We start from the raw sequence: 16,674 nt of genomic DNA, 5'->3' as shown, positions 1-16,674 counted from the left end.
GATGTTAAGCCGCACTACTTCACAGAAGGGTAGTGTAAATCTGGACCACCCATCAGCCAAAAGATTGTGTATGCTGGGTCAGTCTTGTGCACGGGTGATTGGGGGTCAACTTACCTTAACTCATCCAGCAGGAAACGGCGTGGGATCAGTGGAACGGCGGTTTTACACCCGGTGTGATAGTACCCTATATTGGGTTTAAAAATAGCATTGCACCCTGTAATGTACGCACCTGTGAGTATGCGCACAGGGTTGTAGAGCTGTTGCGGAGGGGAGCGAGTAGGTCCGAGGGCCTCCTCGTAGGACTGCTCCTGGGCACGGCCAAGGGGGCCATCAGCCGGTCCAGGCAGCGGGCGGTCGAAGGGGTCGTTCAGCCTGACTGCCTGCCTCTCTTCCGTGCGTACATCCGCGCCAGGGTGTCCTTGGAGATGGAGCACGCGGTGTCCACCGTACGCTCGCGGCCTTCCGCGAGAGGTGGGCGCCGAAGGGACTGGAGTGCATCATCACCCCCGGCAACCAAATTTTATTTTGATTTTATTTATTTTACAGTTTGATTTGTTTTAATTGCCGGTTTTAGTGTCCCCCTCCCCTTTTATAGGGGGCACTTGTAAATTATGTTTTTAGAGCCCAAAAAACAAAAAAAAAATCTACAAAAATATTTTAAAAAAAGGGCCTTGCGAAATGTTTGGAGTGTCCCCCAGATCGGGGGTCACTTGACCTAATGTTTATTTGTCTCTTTTAAAAGAGTTGTAGAGCTGTTGCAGAGGGGAGCGGGCAGGTCAGAGGGACTCCTCATAGGATTGCTCCTGGGCACGGCCAAGGGTGCCATTAACCGGTCCAGGCAGCGGGCGGTCGAGGGGGTCGTTCAGCCTGACTGCCTGCCTCTCTTCGCGGTTACATCTGAGCCAGAGTGTCCTTAGAGATGGAGCACGCGATGTCCACCGGTACGATCGCGGCCTTCCGCGAGAGGTGGGCGCCGGAGGGACTGGAGTGCATCATCACCCCCAGCAACCAAATTTTAATTTGATTTTATATGTTTTAAAGTTTCATTTGTTTTAATTGCTGGGTTCTTAGTGTCCCCCTCCCCTTTTATAGGGGGCACTTGTAAATTATATGATTTTAATGCCCAAAAAAAAAAAATCACAAAAGAAAAAAAAACAAAAAAAAACACAAAAAAAAGAGGGCAGTTATAAGTGTCTGGAGTGTCCCACAGATCGAGGGGCACTCGATCTAATGTTTATTTTGTACTCCCTAAAAGAGTTGTAGAGCTATTGCGGAGGGGAGCGGGCAGGTCAGAGGGACTCCTCATAGGACTGCTCCTGGGTACGGCCAAGGGGGCCATCAGCCGGTCCAGGCAGCGGGCGGTCGAGGGGGTCGTTCAGCCTGACTGCCTGCCTCTCTTCCGCGGTTACATCCGAGCCAGAGTGTCCCCGGAGATGGAGCACGCGGTGTCCACCGGTACGCTCGCGGCCTTCCGCGAGAGGTGGGCGCCGGAGGGACTGGAATGCTTCATTACAGCGGGGAACAGAATTTTAATTTGATTTGATAAAGTTCCCTTAAAGTTTCCGTGTTAATTTGTGGGTTCTAGTGCCCTTACCTAAGGGGGCACTTGGCTTAAAGTTATAATTTAAAACAGGTGTGAAGCTGTTGCATTGTGAGTGGCTTAGCCAGTCGCGTGATGTTCACAAGACTCAATAAAACCCCAGCCAGTTGGGTCTGGGTCATCCACGATGAGGTATGCAGGACGAACTAGTAATGTTCGTGTGATTGTTAAACCTTTGTTAATAAACCAACTAGTGCTTAAAAGCGATGTGTTGCTATGAATTCTGAAGCAAGAACGCACGAGGCAAATATATTACACACCCAATCCCCATCAGTTTCCCAACGGGCAAGATGGGTTAAAATTTCCCCACTGGGTACGTTTCTCACAGAGGTGCCGCCTTTTGAAAGAAGACCCCCTACTCTCAACTAGTTCGAGCTGTGCAATGGCTGGCAATCCGATCAATAGAAAGGAAGGAGAGATCTTGCATTCATATAGCACCTTACACATCCTCAAAATGCCCCGAAGCACTTCACCGCCGGTGAATTGCCTTTGACGTGTAGCCCCAATGTTTTGGAGGCAAACCAGCAACCAATTTGCACGCAGCAAGGTCCCACGTAACAGCAATGAGATAGATGACCAGACAACCTGTTTTAGTGATGTTGGTTGAGGGATAAATATTGGCCAGGCCTTCCCCTGCTTCAAACAGCGCCAGGGGATCTTTTATGTCCACATCAACAGGTGGGTGGGGTCTTGGTTTAATACCAGATCTGAAAGACGGCAGGTCCGACAGTGTAGCACTCCCTCAGTACTGCACTGAAGTGTCAGCCTGGACTATGCGCCCAAGTCTCTGAAGGAAGGAAAGACTTGCATTCATAATAGCGTCTTTCACAACCCCAGGACGACCCAAAGCGCTTTACAGCCAATGAAGTACTTTTGGAATGTAGTCACTGTGGTAATGTAGGAAACGCGGCAGCCAATTTGCGCACAGCAAGCTCCCACAATAGCAATGTAATAATGGCCAGATAATCTGTTTCAGTGATGTGGGTTGAGGAATAAATATTGGCCCAGGACACCGGGAAGAACGCCTCTGCTCTTCTTCGAAATAGTGCCCGTGGGATCTTTTATATCCACCTGAGAGAGCCTCGGTTGAATGAAAGACGGCACCTCCGGCAGTGCAGCACCCCATCAGCTCTGCACTGGACGGTCAGCCTCGACTATGTGCTCAAGCCTCTGGAGTGGGGCTTGAACCCGTGGCCTCCTGCCTCAGAGGCAAGAGTGCTACCCAATGCGCCAAGCCAACACCGAAGTATTTGCCTACGTTGACTGTTTTAAATAAAGGCGCCAATGTTTGCAGCGAGTTTTATGAATGAGTATTTGGCAAAGGATAATAAACTAGAGGCGGCTGCAAACAAAGGGATGCAGAGATCTGAGAACCCACGGCGACCTTACCCGAACAATCAGCTCCTTCTCCTGGTAATACTTCACAATCAGGCCGATGTTCTGTTTGAAAGTTTCCACCCGCCGTTCGATGGCGTGACTGTTGTCGTCCGGCCGGCCCTGCTGCAAAGACCGCTTCTCCAGGCGCTGTCGTAACCGGTGGTTGGAGCAGGCGAGCAGCAGCACCAGGTCTGGACAGCCAATCTGTATCAGCCACACAGAAAACAGGGGGGAAAGGATTTAACTCCTGCGGGAAGTGCGGAACTCCAAGATTGCCTTACCCGTGAGGGCCCGAAATTGCCCTCCGCCCCAAATTAGAATTAGATGGTGATTTACCGCCCCAATTAACGGGGCGGGGAATGGAGGGAAGTTGCCCTCTTTTCTTCTGAAAAACCATTGGGGCGGCAGAGGGGTGGAAGCGAGTTGGTAGCGGGCGGAAGACGGGCGGTATCATCAGCGCCGCGCTGAGCACTTAAAGGGGAGGGACGCTGCGAGGCCTACTTGGCGTCCATTGGGCCACCAGGGAGGGCTTTGGCCAGGCCAGCGGCCTGGTACCCAAGTGGGGGCGGGGGGTTGGGGGGGGAATGTGCCAAGTTGACGGCCCAGCCGAACCCATTGTCGGGCCGATTGCAGAGTCGGACGAAAATTAAAATAAAATGGCGGCCACAGCGGTGCGCCCTCCCCTTTAAAGGCGGGCGCGCCGCGCAACCACCGGCAGGTCCTCGCTGCGGGAAGCTGTCGGGGGCACCGACACGCGGTCGATCGATTATTTGAGGGCAATGTCGCTTCCGGGCGGTGACCAGGCGGTGCGCGCTCTGATGACATCACTACCGCTGTGCGCACAGGAGCGGGGCAGAGGGCAACGTCCCGATCGTCGGGAGGGTCCGACCCAATTGAACGGAGACTCATTTCCGTCCCGGTAACTGCTCTTTAAAAAAAAAAGAGCAACTGTGGCCCCTGAAAGTTGTGAAGGGTGTCAGGAAAACACACCAGCTTGTGTACCCAATGGAAAAAGATCGGGCTTGTTGACGGACTCCCGTGTGTTGAAGGCTGATGGGTGGATTAGATCAGTGCTGCTTCAGCTCAGGGACCTGGGCCCAAAATCTAGGCCCGATCGACGGGTTGAACTTCTCAGCGCTCTCTGCTGTACCAATTCCAGCCAAATGGGTTTGGGCGACAATTCCCCTTGATGAGCGTGAATCCACAGCGCAACACTACCTAGCATTGAGGCAGACACTGAGGGGTTTCTGGATGACTGCTGTGGGGAAAGGGGGAACAGTAAGGGGCGCTCTCTTCCGACTTTCCTTTTAAGGCATGTGCTCGGAAAGACAACTAGGGCGAGAAAGACGGGCAGGGTCTGGAAACCAGGCGGAATGGCACCCATCTCCCATTGCACGCCCCACCCAATTTTCAGGTCCGTGGACTTCAATAGCACAGAATATGAGCGTAGAAACATAGAAAATAGGTGCAGGAGTAGGCCATTCGGCCCTTCGAGCCTGCACCGCCATTGAACAAGATCATGGCTGATCACCCACCCCAGCAACTCCCCCCCCCCGCCCCCCTCCACGCCCCCGCCACACCCCCGACCCCCCCCCCCCCCTGCCGCAAGGACCACATCCAACTCCCTCCCGAACACATCCAATGAACTGGCATCAACAACTCTCCGCGGCAGGGAACCCAACAACTCCCTGAGTGAAGAGGTCTCTCCCCAATCCCAGCCCCAAACGGCCCACCCACCCCATCCCAAGACCATGCCCCCCACCCCCCTCCCCCCGGACCCACCCAACACCGGGAAAACTCCCCCCGCACCCAACCCGCCCCGTCCCGTCAGAATCCTTCCCAAATGCCGAACACCCCCGGATGTCGAGCCCCCAGCCCCCGGCCACCCCGGTGCCACGCCCCCGCGACGCCAACCACACCACATCCACCAACCGTGTGGTATAATCGCACAGCCTGCTTTGCGTCCCCCTCCATAGGAACAGGAGGAGGCCGTTCAGTCCCTCAGGCCTGTTCCACCATTCAATGAGATCATGGCTGATCTATGACCTAACTCTCTATGCACACCATTGGCTCATATCCCTAATACCTTTGGTTAACAAAAATCTATCAATCCCAGATTTAAAAATACAATTGATCTAGCATCAATTGCCGTTTGCGGAAGAGAGTTCCAAACTTCTACCACCCTTTGTATGTAGAAGTGTTTCCTAATGTCACTCCTGAAAGGCCTGGCTCTAATTTTTAGACTATGCCTGCAGTCTTAGACTCTCCAACCAACAGTAATAGTTTCTCTCTATCTACCCTATCTGTTCCCCTTAATATCAGATCACCCCTTAACCTTTTAAATTCTAAGGAATACAACCCTACTTTGTGTAATCTCTCTTCGTAACTTAACCCTTGAAGTCCCGGTATCATTCTGGTAAACCTATGCTGCACTCCCTCCAAGGCCAATATATCCTTCCTAAGATGTGGTGCCCAGAACTGCTCACAGTGCTCCAGGTGTGGTCTAACCAGGGTTTTCTACAGCTACAGCATAACTTCGGCCCCCCTGTACTCGAGGTCCAAGACCAATATAACCCCCCCCACTATTTATATAACACTGCTGCTGTACAAAATGTCAAGTGGTTTAGGGAGGGAGTTCCAGAGACTATGGTTAAGGCAGCTGAAGGCGTTGCCACCAATGCTGGGGCCAAGTGGTGTCAGAGGGCCAAAGTGAGCAGGAGGACATAAGGCTGGAGGAGGTTGTAGAATAGAGTGGAGCGAGGTAATAGAGGGGTTTGAAGATAAGAATCAGAATTTTACATTCAATACGATGGGGGACTGAGAGCTAGTGTCAGTGAGGACAGGAGTGATGGACAAGCAGGACTTAGTGCAGGACCAGATACAAGCAGCTGAGTTTTGGGGGTGGGGGAGGGTTCCTGGTCAGGAGGACATTGGAGAATATAGTCTAGCGTGCAGAGGGAGTGTTACTTTGCATCGAATCTGCACTACAACTGACCTGGGAGTGCCCCATGCTGGAATTGAGTACCTAAATTGGGAAAATATTCCATTCTCCAGAACTGACGCCCATCACAACAATATAAGAATTAGGAGCAAGAGTAGGCCATTCGGCCCCTCGAGCCTGCTCCACCATTCAATAAGATCATGGCTGATCTTTGACCTCAACTCTACTTTCCCGCCCGATCCCCATATCCCTTGATTTCCCCTAGAGTCCAAAAGTCTCATCGACCTCAGCCTTGAATATACTCAACGACTCAGCACCCACAGCCCTGTGGGGCAGAGAATTTCAAAGATTCACAACCCACTGAGTGATGAAATTCCTCCTCATCTCAGTCTTAAATGGCCGACCCCTTATCCTGAGGCCGTGCCCCCGAGTTCTAGATTCCCCCACAAGGGGAAACAACCTCTCAGCATCTACCCTGTCAATCCCCCTCAGGATCTGATATGTTTCAATGAGATCGCCTCTCATTCTTCTAAACTCCAGAGTATAGGTCCAATCTACTCTTATTGAAACGTATAAGATTCTGGCGGGGCTTGAGAGGGTAGATGCAGAGAGGATGTTTCCCCTCTTGGGGGAATCTAGAACTAGGGGGCATAGTTTCCGAATAAGGGATCGCCCTTTTAAAATGGAAATGAGGAGGAATTTCATCTCTGAGGGTTGTGAATCTTTGGAATTCTCTGCCCCAGAGAGCTGTGGAGGCAGGGTCATTGAATGTATTTAAGGTGGAAACAGACAGATTTATGAACAATAAGGGAGTCAAGGGTTATAAGGAGCGGGCAGGGAAAGTGGAGTTGAGGCCAGGATCAGATCGGCCATGATCTTATTGAATGGCGGAGCAGGCTCGAGGGGCCAAGTGGCCTACTCCTGCTCCTGTTACTTATGTTCTTATGTTTACTCAACCGCTCTTCATAGAATCACCCTCTCAGCCCAGGAATCCGTTTCAAATGCACGCAAAGCAAAGAATGGATTTCTGTTGAGGAGTAGAATATATTGAGGTCAGTCATGCGATGTGGTGAGAATTATCAATCAGGAATCCGCTCCCAATCCACTCGGGGGATAAGCCACCTTTAGCTGGTGGCGATGAGGAAGGGGCCTGTCTCTGCTCAGAGCCACGACTTGATGGTATGGCTGTGATCAGGAGCCCACCATGTGGGAGAAATCATGGGGAACGGATCACCTCCAACTTGTCCACGGAGCAATGCTCCTGCGCTGACGGAGTGGGGAGTGGGGGGTGGGGGTGAATGTCTGCGGGGTGTGAGGTCCTCCTGCTTCTCCGCCGTAACTTTGGTGGAAGAGCCGCGGAAACCCCAGAAAAATCACCGTTTGCCCCGTTTCTCCTCGGTTTCCACCGCTGCCTCACCGAAGTTACAGGCCGACAAGCGGGAGAAGCTCACCCCGCGGAAAGGGATTAAGTGGTTATGGGGAGCGGGCAGGGAAGTGGAGCTGAGTCCATGGTCGGATCAGCCAAGGTCGTATTAAATGGCGGAGCAGGCCCGAGGGGCCGTATGGCCTACTCCTGCTCCTATTTCTTATGTTCTTATAAATTCACCCCTACACAGAGTTCCTGCTTTCCCTCACCCGTTCCCAGTTCGAAGCCGAGGTTTCCATTTAGAGGGAGGTATTTATTCCCCCTCGGGTTTTTTTCCCACAATTGTCGAGGGCCCCCCCCCGCTTGGATCCTGAACCCCTTGTTGCCGAGAAGGCCCCCTTCCACCCCATGGGCCAATGTCGGCACTGGGCCAACCACGCCACATGTCGTGCGATATTGGCTCCCCAGGGCCCATCTCCGGGGAGACAGCTAAGCCCCCTCCTGCTGCACCATTGTGGACTGGCCTCCCTCCCCCAAAACCCGGGCTCCGAGATGGAGCATCATACTTCAGTACCCATTAGTTTGAATGAAGCTGCAGTCCGCAGACCAGGGCAATGCACGATGGGCCCCTCACCTGTTCTTCAAATGTGAAGGCCTGACTGATCTCCTTGGGAAACCCGTCTATGATGAAACCTTTTGCGTCTGGGTGCTTCATGAACTGATGCTTCAGCTCCTCGATGGCTGTTTCCTGGGACAGTATGAGGAAAGTTACATTTTAGAGGGTTTGGCACATTTCTGGGGGTGCGGGGAGATGGGAAAATGGCTCTCACGCCTTGGGCTTCCAGCATTTCAAACCCAGATATCCCACACAACTAGCAGTCAGCCACTTCTGAAAGCTGCCCAGTGACAGACTTTCAATGAAACCACCCCATCCAGTTCATAGGACTATTTCACTCATGCTAAGCAGCGTGGGTATGAACTGCCCCCATTCAGGTGGGAGAACAAACCCATTTGAGTGCAAGCTCAAAGCAATAGTGCGTTACATGCTCAGGTGGAGTGAAATGTCGCACATGTGGGAAACGAATCTCCTATTTATCCGAAATCTTAATCAGTTGATAGCACCTTCAGCTCTGAGTCAGAAGGTTGTGGGTTCAAAAACTGAAAGACTTACATTTGGTATGGGGCTTTTCACAAACACCGGACGTCCCAAAAGTGCATTACAGCCAATGAAGTACTTTTGAAATGCAGTCACTGTGGTAATGTGTGAAACGCGGCAGCCAATTTGCGCACAGCAAGCTCCCACAGACAGCAATGTGATAATGACCAGATAATCTGTTTTTGTGATGTTGATTGAGGGATAAATATTGGGTAGAACACCAGGGATTACTCCCCTATTCTTCTTCGAAATAGTGCCGTGGGATCTTTTACATCTACCTGAGAGAGCAGATGGGGCATCAGTTTAACACCCCATCCGAAAGACGGCACCTCCGACAGTGCAGCACTCCCGCAGCTCTGCACTGGAGTGTCAGCCTCTGGAGTGGGACTTGAACTTGCTACCTTCTGACTCAAAGGCAAGGGTGCTACCCACTGAGCCACGGCTGACATTAAGTCCTACTCAAGATACTTGAGTGCAAAATCTAGGCTAACACTCCAGTGCAGTGCTGAGGGAGTACCGCACTGTCAGGGATGCCACCTTTCGGAAGAGACGCTAAACCGAGGACTAGTCTCTCTGGTAACGTAAAAGATCCCAGGACATCATTCCAAAGAAGAGCAGGGGAGTTATCCCCGATGTCCTGGCCAATATTTATCCCTCAATCAACATCACTAAAAACCCAGATGATTTGGTCGTTACCTGATCGCTATTGATGGGAGCTTGCTGTGTGCACATTTACTGCTGCGTTTCCTACATTACAACAGTGACTACACCCCAAAATACTTCTTTCGCTGTAAATTGCTTCGGAACATCCTGAGGTCGTAAAGGTGCTAGAGCAATGCAAGATATTTATTTTATTGAAGACTTGCATTTATATAGCACCTTTCACGACCACCAGATGTCCCAAAGCACTTTACAGCCAATGAAGTAATATTTGAAGTGTAATCACTATTGTAATGTGGGAAACACGGCAATCAATTTGCACACAGCAAACTCCCGCAAACAGCAATGTGATAATGACCCGATAATCTGTTTTTTTTCTTATGTTGATCGAGGGATAAATATTGGCCAGAACATTGGGGATAACTCCCCTGCTCTTCTTCGAAATAGTGCCATGGGATCTTTTACAGTCACCTGAGAGAGCAGACAGGACCTCGGTTTAATGTCTCATCTGAAAGACAGCACCTCTGACAGTGCAGCACTCCCTCAGCACTGCACTGGAGTGTCAGCCTGAATTGTGTGTTCAAGTCTCTGGAGTGGGACTTGAACCCACAACCTTCTGACACAGATGCAAGTGTGCTACCCACTGAGCCACAGCTGACACAGCTTTATTTAAACACTGTATTTGAGAATAAGTTACTCTGATTTTGAACTGCCCCTTCTTTGCCCCGGAGGAGTGCTAAATTGACATTAATGCAATCGGCCCAAATTCAAACCAATAATTAACAATCATTATGCGAACCACTTCCCTTCCCTGCTCCGACACCCAGCCAGATTCTGTTTGGATTTAAATTGCTTATGCTCGCTCCGTGCCCGATCCTCTCCCTTACTGGAGGTGCCAGTTCCCCGTTGGCGATGATCTGTGCGATGAGCTCCCACTTCCGGTCGCTGGTGGCGTGGTGAAGCATCTGTCGACGCAGGATCTCTCCGACCGAAATGGACTCAAATCCGTAGTGGCCGGCCATCTTGGCGCTCTGCGTTCCCTTCCCGCTCCCAGGCCCGCCTGCGGAGCGGCACAATTCAAATCAGGTTAGCGGTAAAGTCCAGAGCAATGCAAACTGGCCCCCGGCGCATTCACCCTACACGTTGAAAACATGTGGGGGAGGGGGAGCTGATGACAAGGGAAAAGGGGATGGAGAAAAAAGGTACTCGCACTGTAATGTATTTGCTTCATGGGTTCTTTGCTTAAGAATTCATAGGAACACATTGCTATTAAGAACTAGTTGGTTTATTAGCAAAAGGTTTAACAATCACATTACACATTACGAAGTTATAAGGACACTCTCAAAGCCTCCCTGATAAAGTGCAACATCCCCACCGACACCTGGGAGACCCTGGCCAAAGACTGCCCTAAGTGGAGGAAGTGCATACGGGAGGGCGCTGAGCACCTCGAGTCTCATTGCCGAGAGCATGCAGAAATCAAGCGCAGGCAGCGGAAGGAGCGTGCGGCAAACCAGTCCCTTCCCACCCTTTCCCTCAACGACTATCTGTCCCACTTGTGACAGAGACTGTGGTTCTCGTATAAGACTGTTCAGCCACCTAAGGACTCATTTTAAGAATGGAAGCAAGTCTTCCTCGATTCCGCGGGACTGCCTATGGATGAATGAATGACATCACCAGTTCATCCACCAGGCTCACAAACACCTGCCTCATCGTTGATCCCCTGAAACCAACTGGCTGGGGTTTTATTGAGTCTTGTGAACATCAGGTGACTGGCTAAGCCACTCCCAACTCAACAGCTCTACAAACCTTTGAGCATCCTTACAGGTACATACATTACACTCACAGTGCTGTTAGATGGGGAGTTCCAGGACCTCGACCCAGCGACCATGAAGGAACGCCGATATGTGTCCCAGTCGGGACGATGTGTGACTTGGAGGGGAACTTGGAGGTTGTAATGTATGCACCTGTGAGCATGCTCACACAAGTTGTATGTTGAGATCCAACGTGTCTTCTTACCTTTCACTGCCAATCCCTCCTCCTCTCGCCTCCTGATGTACTTGACTCCTTGTTCCACGATTGGCAGTCATCCTATTTGAGCAAGGTACTCATTGGAGGGGGGTGGGAGTGGTGGTGAGAGGCGGTAGGGGAGGGGTGAGGGTGGGCTCGGGATGGGGGGGGAGGGTAATGGTGGGAGCGGTGGTGGTAGGAGAAAGGGGAGGGGTACGGGTGGGGTGGAGGGGGCGAGGCTAATGGTGGGAGCGGTGGGGTTGGGGAAAGGGGAGGAGGGATAGGGGGAGCGTACGGGTAGGAGCAGTGAGGGGAGGAGAAAGGGGAGGGGTTGGGGTGGGTGGAGATGGGAAGGAGGGTGGGGGGTAGGAGTGGGAGAGGGAGAGGAAAGCGGAGGGGTGGGGTCAGGGAAAGGGGAGGGGTGAGGGGGTGTGACTGGCACCTGTTCAACAAGGAGTCAAGCACGTCAGGAAAGGAGAGGAGCAAAGATTGAAAGATATATAGACATGATGGATGCGAACAAGCGGTCATTGTGTATCTGTGAGCTGTGATATATTGTTATGACATCTCTAACAAACACACACTACAAAATGGCGCTTAACACAGAAACTCTCACCATGTGACTTTACCACATGATCCTTTTATTGTATTTACATCAGTAGTTGCATTACCCCAGTAGTCCACTAGGGGGAAGCTCTATTACATGAACCTTCACGGCAAAGGCCCAATTTTAACCTGACCAGTCTGGCTGGAACGGGGGTGTGAGGCCTGTTTAACACCACGCACTCACGTGAGCTTAAAGTCAGGCCAGGTGTAAAGCAGGGCAAGCGTCCAGATCCTGGCCCATACTCGCGGTGCAGTGGGCGGGGAGGTTAGGTTGTTAAAATCGGGGCTCAAGTGTCCCATAAAAGGTTGCTTCACTGTATCAGGAGCCGCCCGAATAATAAGCTGGAGGAGTATGAAGGGACGTCAGTAGAACTAGATTTCACTCGTGATACGTGACTGAATGACAGGAGCCATGGCCACCGGGTCAGGCTCCGATTGGCCAAGAGACGCCGTACCTCTCAGTTGCTCAGTTCTGTGACATCACGTGACCCTCCCTCACTCTCCCTTCTGCACCCCACAGGCTTTTCGAACCTAAGCTCGAGTCACCGAACCACTCCTGCTTGATCTGCCTCACCTCCGCGCCCCCCACCCCCCCCCACCACCCCCACCCCTCGCTCTTTGTTGGACCTTGACCTTTCAACTGGACCTCTCAATTAAAAAGAAATAGAATGAAGAAAGCTGAAAAAGCGTACAAGTGGCTATTGAATTAGCCATCCCGGGTGAAAACTCATCAACATAGTTACAATGGAGAGGGGGCGTTTGTTTGGGAGCCATCCCATACCAGAAATGTGAGGGTATACCCATCAGGGACGGATGAACAGGCTGGGTCTCTTTTTTTTCTCTTCAAAAAAGAAGGCTGAGGGAGGGACTGAATAGAGGCCTTTCAAATTATGAAAGATTTTGTTACAATAGACGCGGAGAGAATGTTTCCACTTGTGGGGAAGAGCACAACTAGAGGCCATCAGTATAAGATCGTCACCAAGAAATCCAATCGGGAATTCAGAAGAAACTTCTTTACCCAGAGAGTGGTGAGAATGTGGAACTCGCTGCCACAGGGGAGTGGTTGGAGCGAATAGTATCGATGTATTTAAGGGGAGGCTGGACAAGGATATGAGGGAGAAGGGAATAAAGGGTGATGCTGATAGATTTAGATGAGGAAAAACGGGAGGAGGCTTCGAGTGGAGCATAAACGCTGGACTGGTTGGGCCGAATGGCCTGTTTCTGTGCCGTATATCCTGTGTAATCCTATGTACCAACATAGAAACATAGAAACATAGAACATAGGTGCAGGAGTAGGCCATTCGGCCCTTCGAGCCTGCACCGCCATTCAATGAGTTCATGGCTGAACATCCAATCTCAGTACCCCATTCCTGCTTTCTCGCCATACCCCTTGATCCCCCGAATAGTAAGGACTTCATCTAACTCCTTTTTGAATATATTTAGTGAATTGGCCTCAACTACTTTCTGTGGTAGAGAATTCCACAGGTTCACCACTCTCTGGGTGAAGACGTTTCTCCTCATCTCAGTCCTAAATGGCTTACCCCTTATCCTCCGACTGTGACCCCTGGGAGCAGTCGTCATCTCCTCAGTCAGTAATATGTCTGGATTGCCTGTTGACAACAGCATCTTGCATTCATATGGCGCCTTTAACAGGAGCGAATTTATACGGATAAGAGTGCTGTCGCTGCAGAGAGGTTTGGGCAAGCATGCGGACATGTTGACGCACCAGCCCACCCGTGGGAGAGAGGCCATTTAAACGCTCGGCATTTGGCAATCGAGTCGCTTACCAGTCCCCCCCCGCTCCCCGCTCACACTGTACTGCAGTGCTTCGATGCTGCTGTTAATCACATCCGGGACTGAACCGTGTCATTATTGCGTCTGAGGCTTGTTTATGCTGATATTAATAACCCCTCTAATTGACTGCATTTTAATATTAATAAACAAATCCGCTTCCCTTTCAACAAATAATTTCATGGGCACTTTATGTTAAAAGTACTGAGCCCAGTGCTGAGACACTTTGATGATAAACGGAGAGCGAGGGGCTGAAATTCCGCTGCGCCCCGTTTGGGGAGGTGACATCCGGGAGACGGGACATTTTGCGGCAGGCACGGAATTCCCGCCCCGCTCACTAAATTCGGGTTGTCACCCCCCCCCCCACCCCTGAAAGGAAATGGAGCGCAAAATGATGCACTCCACTTCCTTTTGGGGCCGGGAGCGGGGCAGAGCGCTATGCATTGGGCAGAATAGCGCTGCTGCATTGGAGAGGTCGCTCCCTTCATTAAAGGGAAGGGCCCAAGCTGCAAACTCTGCAGGGACAGAACAGGCCTCCCTGGACCACACGGGGAGCGGGGAGGTGCCGTGTTGACAGTCCGCCGACCGATCGCGGCACGGACCCCGCGATCGAAACGCTGACGGGGCGCCGAAGAAAGTCGGCAGATTTCTTTTTAAATGGCCGCCAGCTCCCCTTTAAGTATCACCCCGCGCTAGCGGCCGGCCGCCCGGTTCACGACCCCTGAAGGGGGCGCTCCCCAAGTTAGAGTCCAGGGCGATAGCGGGGGCGCTGCACATGGCGATGACGACGTCGCCGTTGGCACAGCGGAGCGGGGCGCTATGGGTCACCGCCGCTGCTAAACTCCCGCGGCATTTAGCGGGAGGAGTTAGCGCCGCCGGGCCCGGGTGATAAGTCATTCGCGCCCCGCTAGCGCCGGGCATTACTGGGAGGCAGGTACGACCCGAATTTCTGGGCCATTGTATCATATCTGAACGCAGATTTCATTCAAACAGCTGACCGAAACCTGTGAAGTGTCTTGGGGCTTTTACGACATTAACGGCACTATATTAGTGCAGGTTGCTGTTGTTGAACTTGGGAAAAGACGCAGTCACAAATTCCTCTTTATTCTCACCTTCTCCAAATAAACACCTCTTTGGTGCATTCACGGTTGGTATAAGCCAAGAAAGAAATGGTGGTTCCACCAATATCACAGCACAGAGCACCCAATATTGTACCTCCTGTTGCCCCGTCTCAGTGATCAACCTTGGACTTATGAAAGGGAAATCCTGCTTGACCAATCTTCTGGAATCTTTTGAGGGTGTAACTAGTAGAGTGGACAAGGGAGAACCAGTGGATGTGGTGTATTTGGACTTTCAAAAGGCTTTTGACAAGGTCCTGCACAAGAGATTGGTGTGCAAAATCAAAGCACATGGTATTGGGGGTAATGTATTGACGTGGATAGAGAACTGGTTGGCAGACAGGAAGCAAAGAGTGGGGATAAACGGGTCCTTTTCAGAATGGCAGGCAGTTACTAGTGGAGTGCCGCAGGGCTCAGTGCTGGGACCCCAGCTCTTTACAATATACATTAACGATTTTGATGAAGGAATACAGTGTTGTATCTCCAAGTTTGTGGATGACACTAAACTGGGTGGTGGTGTGAGCTGTGAGGAGGATGCTAAGAGGCTGCAGGGTGACTTGGACAGGTTAGGTGAATGGGCAAATGCTTGGCAGATGCAGTATAAAGTGGATAAATGTGAGGTTATCCATTTTGGGGGCAAAAACACGAAGGCAGAATATTATCTGAATGGCGGCAGACTAGAAAAAGGGGAGGTGCAACGAGACCTGGGTATCATGGTTCATCAGTCACTGAAAGTGGGCATGCAGGTACAGCAGGCGGTAAAGAAGGCAAATGGTATGTTGGCCTTCATAGCTAGGGGATTTGAATATAGGAGCAGGGAGGGCTTACTGCAGTTGTACAGGGCCTTGGTGAGGCCTCATCTGGAATATTGTGTTTTTGGTCTCCTAATCTGAGGAAGGACGTTCTTGCTATTGAGGGAGTGCAGTGAAGGTTCACCAGACTGATTCCAGGGATGGCTGGGCTGTCATATGAGGAGAGACTGGATCAACTGGGCCTTTATTCACTGGAGTTTAGAAGGATGAGAGGGGATCTCATAGAAACGTATAAGATTCTGATGGGACTGGACAGATTAGATGTGGGAAGAATGTTCTCGATGTTGGGGAAGTCCAGAACCAGGGGACATAGTCTTAGGATAAGGGGTAGGCCATTTAGGACTGAGATGAGGAGAAACTTCTTCACTCAGAGAGATATTGACCTGTGGAATTCCCTACCGCAGAGAGTTGTTGATGCCAGTTCATTGGATATATTCAAGAGGGAGTTAGATATGGCCCTTACGGTTAAGGGGATCAACGGGTACGGAGAGAAAGCAGGAAAGGGGTACTGAGGGAATGATCAGCCATGATCTTACTGAATGGCAGTGCAGGCTCGAAGGGCCGAATGGCCTACTCCTGCACCTATTTTCTATGTTTCTATGTTTCTATGTAACGTCTCACAGTGCCTTGGCCCATCGGCCTCATCCATCCACAGAAACCCATCTTTGCCACCCTCACAGCATCTAACTGCCTCTTTACTGCCCCTCGGCTTGTGTTCCCCTGAAAATAGAAACTTAAGGGCCGATTTGATTGAGGTTTTTCGAACCTTGAACGGAAGTGGTTGGGGGAGTCTATGACGGGGGACATAAACTTAAAATCAGAGCCAGGCCATTCAGGACAGAAGTTGGGAAACACTTGGTGGTGTGTCCTGCACTATGAACTTTGACCTTTCAACTTAGTTTCTCAAAAAAAATATTGCTTTATTTATTCTCACAGCATGGTACTTGTGTTTAAAAAGGGTAACAAATCTCACTCAGGCAGCTCCTGGGTCTGTATCAGGCGGGTGACTCAGTCGCCCAGAGCAAGTTGACCGCTTTGAATTTAATTTCCCTACCGCCCAATTTCCATGAGCTGGAGGGAATTAACCTCTCTCCACACCCCCCCCCCCCCTCCCCCCCCCCCCCCCCCACCAACCACCCACCCTGCTTTAAGGAACCGGAAAAAAATTAGACACTTCACCTTCAGTGAAAGAAAAAAGACTTGCATTTATATAGCGCCTTTCACAACTTCAGGACTTCGC

General features: G+C 51.2%; 1 protein-coding gene across 2 annotated transcripts in view; it reads right to left on the bottom strand.

The window, feature by feature from the left end:
- LOC139233174 (adenylate kinase isoenzyme 1-like) overlaps nucleotides 1–16,674 on the bottom strand; it is a 220,494-nt gene that overhangs the window by 166,500 nt on the left and 37,320 nt on the right. The window contains exons 1-4 of one of the 2 annotated variants that reach the window (XM_070863778.1): nucleotides 11,117–11,163; nucleotides 9,988–10,160; nucleotides 7,919–8,032; nucleotides 2,990–3,181 (exon numbers count right to left, since the gene is read on the bottom strand). In XM_070863778.1, the coding sequence (XP_070719879.1) occupies nucleotides 2,990–3,181; nucleotides 7,919–8,032; nucleotides 9,988–10,122 (441 nt within the window). In that variant the 5' untranslated portion in view covers nucleotides 10,123–10,160; nucleotides 11,117–11,163. Of the gene's footprint in view, nucleotides 1–2,989; nucleotides 3,182–7,918; nucleotides 8,033–9,987; nucleotides 10,161–11,116; nucleotides 11,164–16,674 lie in introns of those variants that run through there. The other variant, XM_070863777.1, reaches the window with a different exon arrangement.

This window comes from Pristiophorus japonicus, chromosome 20 (assembly GCF_044704955.1).
Source record: "Pristiophorus japonicus isolate sPriJap1 chromosome 20, sPriJap1.hap1, whole genome shotgun sequence".
Lineage (NCBI taxonomy): Eukaryota > Metazoa > Chordata > Chondrichthyes > Pristiophoridae > Pristiophorus > Pristiophorus japonicus.
Note: the sequence above shows the minus strand (reverse complement) of the source record. Positions and strands in the feature narration are given on the sequence as shown.